Here is a 17,207-nt window from a genome sequence, read left to right on the forward strand (position 1 = left end):
AAAACGGATGGATCCCAGTACGCCGTCTTAAAATGTACTCGCTGCCAATGGAATGGATGAAGAAATTAACCCTTTACCATGGCGAACACACTGCTGTTTAACATTAAATCTGTGTGCCATGCATGGAGTGGATCCTTCATGCTGTTGGAAGATAGATGGCAAGAAGGGCTGTGTGCCAGATGGTATCAAAAGTCATTGAAATGTTCAAAGAGATTGATGTGACCTCTTGTTATGGATATTCTTGTCATGTTTGCCCATCAATGGACACCTGCTAGTCAAATATATATATATATCGGATAGAATCTCCAGAGCAGAAGCCAAACTGATCGTCAGTGGTCAGATTGAGAAAGGAAGGTTGCTCTTATTTATTTATTTTGTGATAGCTTCCATACCCCCACAAACTGGAAAGGAGGTTTGCAAGTCTGAAGTTCAATGGGTTAGTCCACCTCCCCTCCCACGCCTCCCACCCTTTGAATGTGCATGCATGCACGCCTGTGCCTTTGCCCGAGAACCGATGCTTCTGCGTCTGATGTAGACGGCCCCTTCACGTGTTTTCGCCTCTGGATTTTAATGATGTTGAATTTTGTTGAAATGTGTCCAGGTGAGACAGGATTCAAATTTTCATTTGCATTGTTGCTGTTTTAAAGCAAGCTGTTCTGCCGAACTCTACAAAGCTCAATGGCTGCTGCATTTGCAGTATGCGTTTTGTCTGGGCTTGCCTGGAAACATGTTTGTTTTTGTTTTGGGGGAAATGACGCAATGCCTCCATCATTTGACTTGTGATCACTGATCAGGAGGTCGACGGTTCAACTCCTCACGCTCGAGCATGCCGTTGTTGCTCGATGCAATTTTCGAGAAGATGTGCATGCTGTGTGGACCACATCAGTGGTGCTGCAAGCTCCCCTGCAGACTACACTTTGGATGGTTGGTTAATATGAGTGAAACCCATGCATAACAGCGGTTTACCGAGCTCTGGAATCCGACGGGCAATTGCAGCAGTTATATCTCAAAAGGTTCTCTCTGGTTTGGCACATGAGAACAGTACGGCGTTGTGTAATCCCAGTAGTTTCCCTTCCTTTTGCTACCTTTCCCTCTTTATTTCTCTCCGGCCTTCTTCGCTCCACAGATACCCTTTACCGTCCCCTCGTGTCAAAGTGGGATATTTATTTTAGTGTTTCCCAATGAAAAGTATGCACATTTCCAGTGTAAATAACACACGGCAATGGTTGTCTATGTTGGCTCTGGCATCTGGTTCCTGTATCTGGTCTACATTAATTTTCTCATTTGTTTCATTCTTCTGGTTTGTTCGAGTGAGCTCGGTGCTGGCTTCCAGTGGTGTGTTTTGTCCTGCGTCTTCGAAACCGTGCTTCGATCTCAGCAAGCTGCAGTTCTTGACAAAACCATGTGAATGGCCTTTGTCAGTTCCCCTTCATCGGCCTATTTTGACTCGTTCGGTCTTCGTTCCAACTTTAATTACAGTGCGTAATGAAATTTATTCATTTATTTGTCCACAAAAAATGGAAAATTGCTCTGTCAAACAAACCTCACAACCTTGGTTTGGTATAAAATGTACAATTAATTTCCAAAAGCAATTAAAACTAGGAGGAGGAGATTGGGACCATACTCTGTGCAGAGTGTTGGTGCTGCCTCAGCAGTCTCCTTGGCTAGTGGGCACAATCCTGGATGGGTCGCCACTCCGCCATAGAATACAAGCAAGCTGGCACTCATTTTGCCGATCTCGGAAGGATGACAGGCCGAGTTAACCTCACCTGGTATTAATTCAACAGCTGAGCGGGAATTGAACTCGGGACCCTTGGATCCAAAGCCCACCACCCTAACCATCAAGCCAACACCAGGCTTCATTAAAACTAGAAAGCATCTCAAAATGCAAAGCCCGTCCATGTCCGCTTTGTAATCGAACTAAAACTTGATGAAAACGACATTAACAAAAATTGTACATCTATCTATAATTCCAGCAATCTGTGTGTGTCTGTGTGTGTGTCTGTGTGTGTCTGTGACCGCTGTTTCTCGACAACCACTGGTCCGATCTAATTGAAACTTGCCAGGTATATTGCTGGGGACCTGAGTATGTGCTTTTCAAGGTTTGATATTTATCGGACAAGTGGTTCCCAAGTTATGGCCATTAATTTAGCAAACCAATGACAGGACACGTTGCTGCGTAGGCGTGGCCGTTGGGGAAGAGATCATCAGTTACCAATGACAGGACACGTTGCTTGGCGTTTTGCACCCACAGTATCTATCTTCGATCTATAATTCCAGTAATCTCTGTTTGTTTGCCTTTTCAAGGTTTGAAATTCATCGGACAAGTGGTTCCCAGGTTATGGTCAAGTTAGAGTGCGTTCCCCATTACGGGTTACAATGTACGGACTTCCAGATAGTGATGACTTACTGTATTCTAATAATTTCTCGATTTCTTATGCACATTTATAGATGAACACAATGTCCCAATCCATTTGTCGTTTACGAGAGCGAAGGAACGGCCTGTGTAGTTGTTTGAAAGTTTTGAGGTTTTTTGCACGTACTGGCACGCAAGAGCGAAGGAACGGCCTGTGTGGTTGTTGTTTCTGGCACGCAGTTTTAAAGTTTTTGTTTTTTGCACGTACTGCCACGCACTAGTTTTATTAATTAGTCAGGTCAGGTATGGGAGCATGTGCCAGAGCAGCGCGTCGCTGCGTCCACTTTTTCGCCGGTACTCCAGGGGCCTCCGTCTGGCCATCCCCAGGCAGATTCCTGGCCCATCCCCATCTCCTTGAGATGCTGATTAACCTGCTGTAACCACAAGGCACGTGGTTGGCCCATTGGCCTCCTCCACTCACGAGGCTCCCTCGATGAGAGAATCTGGTGAGCAGGATCAGCGTCAGGAAAACAAGCCACATGTCTATTCAGCCGCAGTTGATGCTCACGGACCATGCAGGTAACAAATCTCATTTGAGTCTCTCTCAGCAACCACTCGTTTGACCCAAAGTCCGACCAGCGATAGCCAAGGATTCTCCGAAGAGACCTGGTACCAAAGGAATTAAATCTGTCTCAGATCCCTGGTCAGAGTCCAAGTCTCACATCTGTTGAGCAAGACTGGAAGCACCGAGGACCTGAAGACTCAGACTTTTGTCTGCCCGCACAGGTACCAGCAGCACCACACCCTGTGATCCAGTGAATCCATGACTCCTCAGGCCTGACCCAGACTTGTATTGACCTCTGGCTCTCAGCCAGCAGACTTGAATATCACTGCCAAGGAAAGTGAATCTCTCCGTGACCTCAACAGCCTCACCACAAACAGGTACAGACGAGATAGCAGCATCCAAGATGTCAGTGAAAGCCTGGACCTTAGTTTTGACCCAGGAAACCCGTAATCCCAGCGGCTCCTACTCCTCATTCAGCACCTCGAGGGCCCCCAAAAGGATATCTAAGGTCTCCGCAAAGATGACTGCATCATCTGTGAAATCAAGGTCAGAGATCTTGACATTCTCAAACGATGCACCGCAGCTTGATCTCTCCGACATCCTCCCCAGAATCCAGTCCACAGAAGTGCTGAAAAGTGTGGAAATTACTTTCAATTGATGTTCTCCATCGTCTCATGGTAAAGTTTTATGGAAGATTTGATGACAAAAGCTCAAATAGTAAAAATGTTATGGCCTGCACGGACACACTGAAGCTTCGTGGTGAATAAATATATAAATAAATACAGAAACGGAAGCGATTTATATTTAAAAATGGCCGTCTCGTGCTTGACGCGCTGCGGCGGGGATCATAAGGCTATTACCATGACTTTTCTTTGTCACATTTTGACCCAATTTTTAATTATTTTATCCATATTGTTAGAGTAAGGGTTTGTTGAAAATTTGATGACAAAAGCTCAAATGTAAAAAAAATTATGGTCTGGACACACACACACACACACACACACACACACACACACACACACACACACACACACACACACACACACACACACAACCTGCCCACCAAGTTTCTTCCAAATCCATACGTAACTTTTTTGAGATATTCTGCTCAAAAACAGAGAGACAGACAAACGGCGGTGAATACATAACCCCCGTTCACCTTCAGTGGCAGAGGTAGCTACAGTATCCCCACTGCAACCCACTGTCCCCTTTAATATTAACGACCTTCATTAAAAACTCTTAATAAGAAACGTCACAAATTATTTCAAATATCTACTGGTTGTGCACATCAAACCTCTTCCGACACCTCATCCATCCATAAAACGTATGCAATCGGTGGATACTATTTTGCGTAATGGATTTAGCTTTCGTTAAAACTCGTTCCGGAGAAATTGCACTCGTCTGTCTTTCCAGCCTGTTTTGCTCGTCCCTCCAGTTTTACCAAATCGCCTCAATCAGGACACCACTAAACCACACACAGCAACCCACCACTAAACCACACACAGCAACCGTACAAGATGGCGCTCTCAATGACTGAAACGTAAAAAAGGCCTCGGAATGGTTTTGTCAACCTGAAATGATTTCAGTTGTCCGAGAAAGTATCGGCGGCGTTGTGTTTTGGAAACCAATTGCGGATGATGACGCCGAAATACTTTTACGATGAACTGTCTCGATATCAACATTTCTGACCATGACCAGTGTGACCACTCCTCGGCTTTTTTTCACAAGATCTTGGCTATTCTTTGTTCACCTTGGCGTCTTGGTTTTCTATAGGTTTTCTTGGCGTATAGGTTTTCTATTATCATCGCTTTTCCCGAAACCTTGTGAATTCCTGGCTTTTTTCATTGGCTCACCTTGGCATTTATGAAAATGAGGAGTGGTCACACTGATCATGACTTGGGGGTGGTAACGGAGATTTGGATTCCCTAAAGTAAAAAAAAAAAACATCATCTCTTTAGTCTTTTAAGTGTTCAACTGAAGAAAAAATTTTTATCGTGTATTTCTATAATCAAGTTCACTATCTTTTTATGAAACCTGACAATCACAGTATCATCTGGATGTTTAACAATGCTGACATTGTTTTGAGTGTGAAATATAATCGTTTGTGTATAGATTTCAGATTTGCATTGCTTATTCCTTCAAATCAGTCTCTTATTGATTGAATTTTTTTCTTCTCTTACCTTACTGACACCACCAGCCTGGTGTTGGCTTCGTGGTTAGGGTGGCGGCTTCGGGTCCTAGGGTCCTGAGTTCGAGCCCCGTTGGCCGCTGAATTAATACACCAGGAGGTTGACTCGGCCTGTCAACCTTCCGAGGTCGCCAAAATGAGCACCAGTGTACTGGTAAGGGGGACACTGCGTCAGCGGCAAAGCCGCGTCCCAACCAATGATGCAACCAGCAGCCACAGGCTGCAAGAGAGAAAGAGAGAGACCGAGACCGAGACCGAGACCACCATGACGTATGTTGACCTTTTTCATGGTTGGTTTATATTAACGAATCCCAAATTTTCAACACGCGTGCCTGGTCTACGGTGCGCATTCCTGTCGTGATGCGTGCTGTGGCCCCAAAGTATAAATACAAATATTGCGCAGTTGACCGTTGCTGAAGTAGACAGCTTCGTTTTGCTGAGCGTAGTGGTACGCACGTAAACACGTGCGGACACAGATTGCAAGTTGCATCAGTGCAATCGCATTCGAGTGTGGGAAGGAAATCTGCACCCTGCACACAATATATATGACTGGCATGTGATTGGGAGGCAGTTTGTTATCGGCACTGGAGCATTTCTTTGTCCAATCAGACGAACATGTCGCACTGTAATAGCACCGGTCGATAGCGGTGCATTGACTCTGCATTGTCATTAAAACTTGTCAGTTTTTTTTTATTTTTGGCAATTCTTACACCACCTTGAATGTACGCAAACGTTTGCAATGGTGGGAAGGATAGGGTGGTGGTCGTAGCAATTTGGTGTACCGTAGTACTGTGAAACTGAAGGATATTCACACATGACAATTGGGATCCTCACTATAATTCACAGACTGGTGTTTGTTTGTCGCACTCCTCCTCTTACAGTTTTGGGACAATTACAGTTCTGGAGTGGGGGGTGGGGGGGGGCGGCACTTCTCTCCAATGCAAATTCTCCATGTCATGTCAGGTCAGGTCAGGTATGGAAGCATGCGCCTGAGCAGCGCGTCGCTGCGTCCACTTTCCGCCAGAACTCCATGGGCCTCCGTCTGGCCATCCCCTAGGCAGATGCCAGGCCCATCCCTATCTCCTTGAGATGATGGTCAACCTGCTGCAACCACGAGGCACGTGGTGGGCCCATTCGGCTCCTCCACTCACAACGCTCCCTCACTGAGAGAATCTCGTGAGCAGGATCAGCGTCAGGAAAACGAGCCACATGTCCATACAGCCGCAACTGACGCTCACGGACTATGCAGGTAACAAATCTCATCCGAGTCTCTCTCAGCAACCGCTCGTTGGACACAAAGTCCAACCAGCGATCGCCAAGGATTCTCTGAAGCGACCAGATACCAAAGGAATTAAGTCTCCATCTCAGATGCTTGGTCAGAGTACAAATCTCACATCCGTAGAGCAAGACTGGAAACACCAAGGACCTGAAGACTCAGACTTTCGTCCTCCTGCACAAGGACCAACAGTGCCACACCCAGTGAATCCATGACTCCCCAGGCCTGACCCAGGTATCTGTGGACCTCTGGCTCACAGCCAGCAGAGACATGAATATCACTGCCAAGGTAAGTGTATCTCTCTGTGACCTCAACATCCTTGCCACAAACAGGTACAGACAGGACAGAAGCATCCAAGATGTCATTGAAAGCCTGGATCTTATTTTTGACCCAGGAAACCCGTAATCCCAGTGGCTCTGACTCCTCATTCAGCACCTTGAGGGCCCCCAAAAGGATATCCAGAGTCTCTGCAAAGATGACTGCATCATCTGCGAAATCAAGGTCAGAGATCTTGACATTCCCAAATGATGCACCACAGCTTGATCTCTCCAACATCCTCCCCAGAATCCAGTCCATATAAGTCCTGAAAAGTGTGGGGGCCAGAACACACCCGACGAACTCCAGTAACAACTGGAAATAAGTCAGAGATGGTACCACCACATCTCACAGCACTCTCAGTCCCAGAGTGTAGTTCAGAAATCAGATTGATCAGTTTTTGTGGTACCCATGAAGACCGACAATCCTCCGGAGGGCATCCTGATTCACTGAATCGAACGCTTTACAGAGATCAACAAAGGCTGCAAGCAGCCCCTGCCGAAACTCTCGTCTGCGTTCGGTGAGGCCCCGTAGAGCAAGGATACGGTCAATCGTTGACCTCTTTGGTGTAAAGCCTGACTGCTCTGGACACTGGTGCTCAAACAGATGGTGGTGAACCCTATCAATAATTATCCGAGCAAAGACCTTGCCCGGCACTGAGAGCAGCGTCACCTCTCGGTAGTTGTTGCAGTCTTGGCGATCACCCTTCCCTTTCCAGGGAGGGACAACAAGGCCCCTCTTCCAGTCAGTTGGGATGATGCCTGTGTTCCAGGCAGAGCACAGAACTGCATGCAATGACATGAGTGCAGCATTTCCACCAGCCTTGAGAAGTTCAGCATGGATGTCACAGATCCCAGGAGCTTTACCCTGTTTCAACCGGTTCACCGCAGCCTGTGTTTCCACAAACGAAGGTGGGTCACAGTTTATTGGAGGATCAGCAATAGGGATCGTAACACCCCTGACATCAAACTCGACAGCTGGTGGATCAGCCTGGTGCAGCTGCCCAAAGTAACCGGCCCAGCGGGCCTCTACTTCGGACTCCTCTGTCAAGAGCCCCCCCCCCACCCTCTGCTCTCACTGCAGTACACCAAGGACGGGCTTGAAGGAACGCAATGCGTGAATTCCACTGGAAGCAGGATGAGAATCACTTGACCACAGGTAATGCTCCACCCCCTCACACATAGGCCTCCTTGTCCACCCTCAGTGCACGTACAGTTTTACACCTCAGCTCCCTGAACAGCTCAGCTCTGCCATTCAGCCTGGCCCTGCGACCCTGGTCAATGGTATCCAGTGTCCCTTGAGAGACAAAATTCTTCTTTGCCCTACGGTGAGTTCCAAGACATCCACCGGCAACATCAAGGAGGGTGGTGTTGAAGGCGCTCCACAACTCTTCAGGATCCCCTAAAGCACTCATGCCCACCAAATCTCCACTCAGCCTATTCGCAAACTCCTCAGCCACCCTCTCCTTCTTGAGCTTGCCAACATCCAGCCAAGGCTGGGATGGTACCATTCTCCTGGATTTAAGGTGCAGCTTTGGAGTTGCGACAACAAGCCTGTGGTCAGTATTAAGGAACTGAGCACTCCAGTAGACCCTGCAGTTCTGGATTATCCTCCAGCGACCGTCAACAAGCACATGGTCAATCTCCTTTGCCGCACCGCCAGCGTTGGAATACCAAGTCCACCGATGAGCCCATGGGTGCTGAAACCATGAACCAGCCACCCGAAGTCCATGACTTCTTGTAAACTCAAGGAACTTGATGCTATTCTGTTTCACATTCCCGATCCATGGGGACCAACACACACCTCATAACCATCCCTATCAGTTCCAGTCGATGCATTGAAATCCCCCAAGACTGGAAGAGTATCTTGCCTCAGGCACTGATCAACCACAGACTTGAGCGCGGCATGGAATGCATCCTTCACGGTGAGATCACTCACCTCAGTCGGAGCATAAACAGAAACCAGGGAAACGACACCCAAGGAGTGACGAATCCTTCGTCTCATAATACGCTCGTTGACCGGTGTTATCTCAATTATCATTGGAGTCAGCTTATTGGACACAGCTACAGCAACTCCTTGGACATGGTAACCATCAGGACGACCAGACCAATAGTAGGTGTCACCACCCACCATGATCTCACCGCAATCCGATCTCCAAACCTCAGAGAGTGCTGCAATACCGATGTCCAAACGTTTGAGCTCAGATGATAACAGAGACAGGTGATCATCCTCTCTTAGGGATAGGGCATTCCAGGCACCCACCCGAAGGGACCACTTCAGGTTAACCCAAGGAGATCACCGACTGGTGGACGACACCTCTGCACCACTCCGACACACACGACCGCAATCTGACCCGGGTCAGGTTACCCCATGGTTTCCCTCCTATCATCAAAGATTGGGGGTCCTGAAGGCTTTGCCCCTATCCCGTCATCTGGTGAGCGTCATCTGGGTGTTGCCATAGTTACCTCTGAAACTCCACCTTTTCCTTAATAGCTACGTTTGGAAAATGGGTGACATGATAAAGCAGGAATATATTCAGCTCATTTTCAAGGAAATAGGATTAAGTAAGTGTGGAATTTTTTTTTGACTTGTAGTGGGATGTGAAATCAACCCGCAGGGTTTGTCCGTGCTCTGGCCTCTAAATGCTGTTCGTGTCAACAAGCAAGCAGCACGCACCATTTTTTAGTGTTTGGTATGACTCTGCCAGGGTCAGAATCGTAGCACCAACCTCCAATACTCGGAGCAGATGTTATCACCATTACACCACCGAGTCTGTTCTATTTGTGCACTGTGTTAAAATAAATAGGGGGGGGGTGGATGGAGGGAGAGCATGGAACCTGGGAATGAGGAGAGAGCAGAGAAAAGGGAGTGGGGGTAGTGTGGAAGGGATGTTGGAGGTGGGGTTGAGCAGGGGTAGGGATAGGAAGAAGGGAAGGAGCTCAAGTCAAACGCTTGTCCCAATGCTGGGTGGAATTCAAAATGGAGGAAAGATCTCAACCTGATTATATCAAGATTCACGTTTCTCACCCATGAGGGCAGTTGTGGCTAATTATGACACTGAGTGGCATTGAGTTTATAAATCAGGGTGGGATTCTCTCTTCCTTTTAAAATTCTACAAATAATGAGGACAGGCCTTTTGTCTTCCTTCAAACAGTGTTAGGCCAAAGACCCATCCTAATGCTGTGGAGAATTAAAAATGGAAGAAAGTCCCAGCGGGCTGGTTTTATCCACGTTATGATGTTTAACACGTTTCTCACCCACGAATGTAGCTGTGGCCAATTTTGTGGAATTCAGTTTAAAATCCAAGATTATTTACGCAAGACCCTCTTGTACATGGGCAAACGCCATGATTCTCCTCATTTTGATTTTATCCACTCTATTTATTTTATTTATTTATTTTTTGAGATGGATGACGTCGTTTCGCTTGTTAACAATCTTCAGAGCATTATCTCTCCTTTACCAGCAAACAAATAATAAAAAGAGGTCATGGAAGAGCGATTTATGATGAACAGGGAATTGCATTTACTTTTAGCTGTCGAACATTTTCCTTCATACGACAAGTAACGCAGCTGAAAATGTAGGCCACAGTTCATCTTTATTTATTTACTTTAGTATTTCATAGTGTCATTGGAATGAAAAAGATGATCATTCGCAAGGCGTTCGGAGTCAAGTAAGCAGAGGCCAGTGCGAAAGATGATATCGCAGCAGTTGTTTGGCAATGAATTTTAATTCTGGTTCAGATGCTTGGTTATTTTGCATGAACCCTTGCCATGGCCAGAAGTGCACAAGAAACCAATGTTTCTTAGTCTTTTGTTTGTTTTTGTTTGTTTGTTTGTTTGTTTGTGTACCTGCTTCAGTGCAGCTTCAAACTTGTACAAGAGAAGATGATGTCATCATTAATTATTTCATAATAACCCTACTTGCGATTGTTACCTCCGCCATCGAAGGTGGATGGAAGTTATGGTTTCACCCCTTTCTCATAAAGTTGTGGATAGAGTCAGAAGAAATTTGGTGGGGAGTATGTGACGAGGACAAATTGATTCGATTTTGGTGAAGGTCCGGATCCGGATCCGAGAATTTTAAAAGTGATTCTTCACCATTGAGTGATAGTGCCAACACGACATATAGCATCATGTCTCAAAATGTTTTGGACGAAACTTGGTGGATGAGTTGGTTCGGTGACGAGAACAAGCCAATTAAATCTTAGTTCAGGTCCGAATCCAGATCCGGCCTATCAGTGGGATGCAAAATGTAAGCTAATCAGCCTGGTCCAGGTACATGCTCTACCAAGTGTCATTGTAGTTTTTATACGCCTATATATATATATATATATTTTTTTTTTTTTTGTGAATTCGCGCCCCGCCGGCGTGCGAACGACCGCATGTAACCAATAGCGGCCGCTTCGCCCACCGAACGTGCAATTCAGTCGTGACCCTCTCGGAACAACGCCGGGAGCTAGCCACAGGTGGGGGTTTAACCTCACCACAACTCAGTCCGCATTCTACCCGCGCGAAATAGGGTCCGATCGCCAAATGGTCGATTTACCTAAATACCCACGCGGATAGCGTACCGAGGAGTTGTACCACGCCACAGGTCGACTCCGGACACGAACCACTTAAGCGGCTCGTTCCGTGCTACAGGGATAACCGAGCGGAGTTATCGTCGACCTTGACGGTTCAGATTATTTACCGGGCGTTTTAAACCCACTACCAATCTCTTACGTGATGCAAGATGGAGATTCAATAAAAGGAAAAGACGAAGCAAAACGGGGAACAATCGGACAAGCACATTTATTCACGGAAGCACAGAAGGCACGTATATTACAGTAAAACAAAGGAACAAAAGCAATACACGTATACATTTATGCAAAGAAAAACACAAGCAAAGAACCAACACAGATCTACAACCGAATAAGGCAATTCACACGGCAACACTTAAAACAGTTCTACTTCTCAAGACTGGCGCCACCCACAGACATTTAAACAAAACCCCAAAAGAAAAGGAAGTCACGACTTCCCTGAGCGCGTCGTCCAGCCCTTGGCGACCGCAACTCCGAGTCCCTCCGGCGTGGTCCACTGAGCTCGTGCCTCGCGCCTGCACGTGTCGTCCGCCCGACAGCTCGGACAGGGTTCTGGTGGAATGGGCCGGGTTTTCGCCGCTATCTCGGTGCGGACAGGGGGGGGGGAATGGCAGGCGCTCCATCCCATTAGCGGGGTCTCGGGACTGCACCGACTCCGACCGACCATCCAACCAGGAACAATCACCAGGACCAGGTTCTACGACCCGCGCCAATTCGAGGACCTTCACCCGACCACGACCAGACCCGAACGAACGAACAGAACCTCAACCTCTTCCTCCGAACGAACGAACCATAAGCAGGGACTCTCCAACATCTCTCGACAATTCTCATTCAGGGACAACCAACCAGGGACTCTCCAACAACTCTCGACAATTCTCATTCAGGGACAACCGACCACCGACTCTCTTCTCCCACGCCTTTTTGTAGGGTGGGGCTCTGCCCCGTTCTTGGCTCCTCCTTCCTTCGAGACGCTGCCAGAAAATGCCTCGAAGGGGGGGCGTTCCTCTCCCCCGGCCACGTCACACCGCGCATCCGCCAATCGGGAGAGGACGTGCCACCCCCTCCCCCTTTCTCACCAAGCGCGGGGAAAAATGGCGGGAAAACCCCACAGGCATTGTTGGTTTTCTTCTCCACGCGCCGTACGACGAGGGAAGGAAGATTCGGGTGGGAGATATTTGCGCGGGCGTTTTGGGCGGGAGATCTTAGCGGGAGATATTTAAGTGGGAGTTTTGGGCGGGAAATGCCCCCTTCGCACCCTTGTTGCTGCTGCCACTCCGCTCCTTTCATCCGTCCCGCGGAGATCGTGACCGCACTGTGCTCGTTGAATGGCGAGTGGCGAAGATGGTGGTAGCGTAGTTGTGGAAGGTGGCGTCGTGGTGTGAATGGCGTGATTGTTGGCGTCGTGTAGTGAATGGCGTGATTGTTGAGAAGTTGGTTGTGGCGATGTTCGTTGTTGTTCTTGCACCAAAATAACGACAGCAAAATAAAAATGGCGAACTGAAGAATCGCAGCCCGAATGGATCACATATATTCCCTCTACACAACGGGTTTGGGCTCACGACACATGGACTTATCGATATATCTCACCTGAGGACCCTTTATGGTGTATTGCGAATTTCCACAACCGTAACAATATATATATATATATATATATATATATATATATATATATATATATATATATATATATATATATATATATATATATATATATATATCAGGGCGTATTATGTGATACCGGTCGTCCGTCCGTCTGTCTGTCTGTCTCTGTCTGTCCGTTCCTGTCCGCACTCTAACTCCCAAAGTTTTCAACTTTCACGTTTCATATCTGGTACATAGGTACAGACTATGGAGATGGTGTCGCGTCATACGTTTGTCATCTAAAGTGGTTGCCATGGCAACCAGGGTGCTGTTTTCCATGTCGTAGCACAATTCTGTATATACCTTCTTGTTCTTCATAAATTGACGTGTGTGTGTGTGTGTGTGTGTGTGTGTGTGTCACAGAGACTTTTTCGGGCGTATATTGTGCTCACTTGCGCTCTTGTTGACTGATTAGTTTGCCTTTGAAATATGGAGGTGCACACCGAGAGGCTTAGCTGATAAAAACTTTTAAATTATAATTCTGGGTGAGCTGAGCAGCTAAGGTCTTGACTGAGTTTTAAAATATTCAGAATCCCGTTTTTAAGCCATCTTCAACAACCCTTGTATTTATAGACGAGCGGTCGAAAGGGTTATTATGGTCCTCCACTCGCCATCCCCCTCCCCACATTTCCAAGTTTTCTGGTTTGTGTCCTCCATGCCACCAACCTCAACTACCTTGGTTTGTATCACCTTATATTTTTGTTGAAGTGCCAAATCAAACCATTTTTGAACCACACATTTATGTATTTTCTTGCATGTATTTGTGAAATTACGACCGACGTCATTCATAATTCTGGCTGCCAGACCATGCATCCGATCAAGTTGAAATTTAAAACGTGAATTCCCCATCGCTACCAGATCATATTTGTGAAGTTTCACATCAATTGACTAAGTGGTTTGAGAGGAAACATTTAATATTTTTCTTCAATCCAATATCGCTGCCAAATCATGTGACCTTTCAAGTACAGTATTCCTTAAACTTGTACATCCAAGGCTTGGGGAACATTTGTGTGAAGTTTCCCCTCGATTTGTCCACCCTTTCTATGGAAGATTTTTTTTTTGTTTTCGGTTTGAGGGTAAATCCAATATGGCTGCCAAACCACGTGACCTATGACATCATATGTATGAACCTTTTGTTCTTCATGGATAGGTGGTCATACGTGTAAAGTTTCGCCTCGATCTGTTTCACCACTTCAGAGATGTTTGAAGGTTAAAAAAAAAACATTTTGGCTGCCAAATCACGTGCCCGATGACATCATCTATTATTATTATTATTATTATTATTATTATTATTATTATTATATATATTTTTGTGGACCATTTTATCCTGAGATGATCCTCAAAAATTTTCATCCTGATCACATGTGGCATTCTACATATGCAATAATGACGTCATGACAAAGGCACCTATGACGTCATTAAAAAAATCACTTATTCCCCATGAGGAGTATTTGCCATGTGCCGAGTTTAAATTTTTTTCCTTGGTGCGCTTTCAGAGATCGAGGTCCAAAGTTTTTCCGTTTTTCCAACACTGCTGCCACACCACGTGACCTGTGATGTCATAATTATCATTGCACCATTCCACATGAGTAGTCGCTCCTCCGGTGAAAATTTCGTCTCAATCCGACAAGTGGTTGCAGAGAAAAACACGAAAGTTTTGTGCGGACAAACAGACAGAAAAAGAAACGGACAAACGGACCCAAATGCAATGCCCTCTCCTTCAGTGAGGGTCAAAATGCCACGAATGTCGGGGAATTAATTTATTAATTTATTTCTTGTTACATGGTCTCGGCTCGTGGAAGAGCAATTACACAGAATAAGTCGTGGAACAACATAACAAAGGGAACGGCAGGAGAACGGGGGAAAAAAAACAATAGCAGGGTGGCAGAGGGAGAAAGTAGTCAGAGATGGACAAACAAGGGATACAGGAAACGATGAGGGGTAAAGGAAAATGCAAGGGATGGACTATACGGATACATGAGCAAAATTGTGATTTTTGTCATCAAGGTGTGAGGAGAGGGAAGAGGCTGCTGCCTGTCTGTCAGAGGGATGAGAGATGTCACGGCAGAGAGTGGCATCATCAGCAAACGGATAAAGAGGATTTTCCAGAGTCGGTGAGATCATTGATGAAGATTAGGAATAATAAATGGGGGACCAAGAACACTGCCTTGGGGTACTCCAGCCTTGACGGGGAGAGAACTTCAAAGGTTTCCATCGAGAAGCACACTTTGGCTATGATAGTGGAGGAAGTCAGTCATCCAAGCGTGGAGTTGGCCTTGTGTGTGTGTGTATATATTCTAAAAATATATATATATATATGTATATATAGTTACCGATCTGGAAACCATTTGCATTCATCATACAGATGTCCCAAAAGTCAGTTATGTTGTTAAGTATGTGTATCGTCAGATCCCCTTCCTTTTGTCTTGTGGGAGAATCAAAGGCGTGCCTTACGATTTCTTTTAGTTAGGTCATTACATCCAATAAACCATCCCATCTGCATGACCCCTTCGGCCCATCACGCTCCATCGCCACCCGCTGGCTGCTCGTACCTTGACTTGCCGAGAGGGGGTCTCGCGGTTCCAGTTCTCGGCTCCCACGAACGTTGTAACTCTTGTACGATGACCTTCGCAGCGCTGACACTGTTACTCGTCGAGAGCGAAGCCACGTGCAGGAGTAACTGGGGTCTCCTGGCAGGGGCCGAGGCCCCGCCCCGGAAAGGTGGGCCGGAGGACCCTGTCCAATCAGAGACGGACAGCGAGGTGCGTTTTTGCCAAGGGCCCCTCCCCGTGGAGAGAGGCCAATAAATCTCTGAGACTCTCTGTAAGAAAAAAAACGGTCCAGTTGAGTTTGCTTTCATGGTGGCTGTACGGGGTTCTGGAGTTTCACGGTGGCTCCTACGAGGAGTTTCAAGGAAGGACAGAGCGACCCTGACCTCCCTCCGTGGACCCCGATTGTTCACCACCCGAGCTCCGCCACGAACCACGAGTCCCTACGTTCGACTGGGGACCGGACCAATGACCATTGTCAGGTGCCGCATCGTGGAGCATGCCCTTCCTCCGACGGTCAGGTACACCACCAAACTCTGACCCCCAGCTTGTCTCTCTCCACGGCTGCGAGGGTCCAATAAAGACTCTGGGTTCCTTTTCATTTTGTGTGTGTGTGTGTGTGTGTGTGTCTGCGTGTGGGCCTGTGTTGTAAGTTGATCTGAATAAGTGCTTTTGCTCATTGTAAATATTCCTTCCTGCATATTCGCGTTAAGTCTTGCCTTTGTCTTTTTATTGTAAATAATCATTTGCAGAAATATTCCCAGTCCATTTCTGTCCCTTCTTGAATTGGTCCAGCATGGTTCGGATCTGAGTTTAGGTGGGGTTTTATCCCCGATAATCCGTTCATTCCAGCCGGCACGGCTTTGGCAGTTTCCGCTCGGCTGCACCCGAACCGGAGTTGGTAGTCGGCAGTTGGAACTCTACAGCAATCGGTTGAGTGACCCGGTTCGAGCAAGACGTGCCGAGGGCGTGGATTCCCCAGTAGTCGAAATTGTGTAGTTAATTAGGCAAATTGGTTATAGACAAATAGACCCTACGTGACGTGGTTGAGATATTGGCGGCCACGGTCGGTTAAACGACCCGCCGGCTCGCGGAGTTATCCGAGCGATGGCCTACAATTCCAGGGAGTTTGGTGGGAGATGACGCAAGCTTTCCCCACCTCGTGGTTGTTCTCGCCACCGACCCCCGGCCCACAACAATATATGCACCACACACACACACCAGCAGGGGTACTTGGTGTTGGGGCTTAAAGCACTTTCCTATACCCACGAAGGAATGAGGTCAGGGATCATTTACTATCACCTTTCACAAAGCTACAAAGGCCTTGGCACGATCGAGAGATGAAACACAAATCTAAACAAAAATCAAACTTTTTTTTTCTCTCTCTCCCCTTCTTCCCCGAAAACACTCCGCAGCACTCATTGATGAACCTCTGAAAGTTTGGCGAAGATCCATTTGGTCATCTCCGATAAAAATGGCGACAGACAGACAGACAGACAAACATGTCTCTTGTTGGGCAGAATTGCTGCACAGAATTTAAACTGAAGAAGATGAATTTACTTTTCCCTCTCGTTTTTGGTCTGCTGCAAGTCCACAGTGCCCATTTCACTCTCAGCAATGCTCCAACTTTCGTTAAACACACTTCACAAAACAACCTTGCTTTGCTTCCATCGCCATTCGCACGTTCCACACGGGAGTTGGTGAGAGATGGCGGTTTTGGGAGTGCAGTCGCCTTCGG

General features: G+C 46.9%; 1 protein-coding gene across 3 annotated transcripts in view; it reads left to right on the forward strand.

The window, feature by feature from the left end:
* The window catches only part of LOC147025440 (phosphatidylinositol 3-kinase regulatory subunit gamma-like), a 210,175-nt gene that overhangs the window by 37,300 nt on the left and 155,668 nt on the right, over window positions 1–17,207 (forward strand). The window contains exon 1 of one of the 3 annotated variants that reach the window (XM_085886403.1): window positions 418–436. The exons of 1 other annotated variant lie outside the window; for it this stretch is intronic. In XM_085886403.1, coding sequence (XP_085742529.1) covers window positions 433–436 — 4 coding nt within the window. In that variant the 5' untranslated portion in view covers window positions 418–432. One more of the 3 variants, XM_085886402.1, reaches the window with a different exon arrangement.

Source organism: Eptatretus burgeri, chromosome 6 (assembly GCF_056783735.1).
Source record: "Eptatretus burgeri isolate ZD-2024b chromosome 6, Ebu_testis_v1, whole genome shotgun sequence".
Lineage (NCBI taxonomy): Eukaryota > Metazoa > Chordata > Myxini > Myxiniformes > Myxinidae > Eptatretus > Eptatretus burgeri.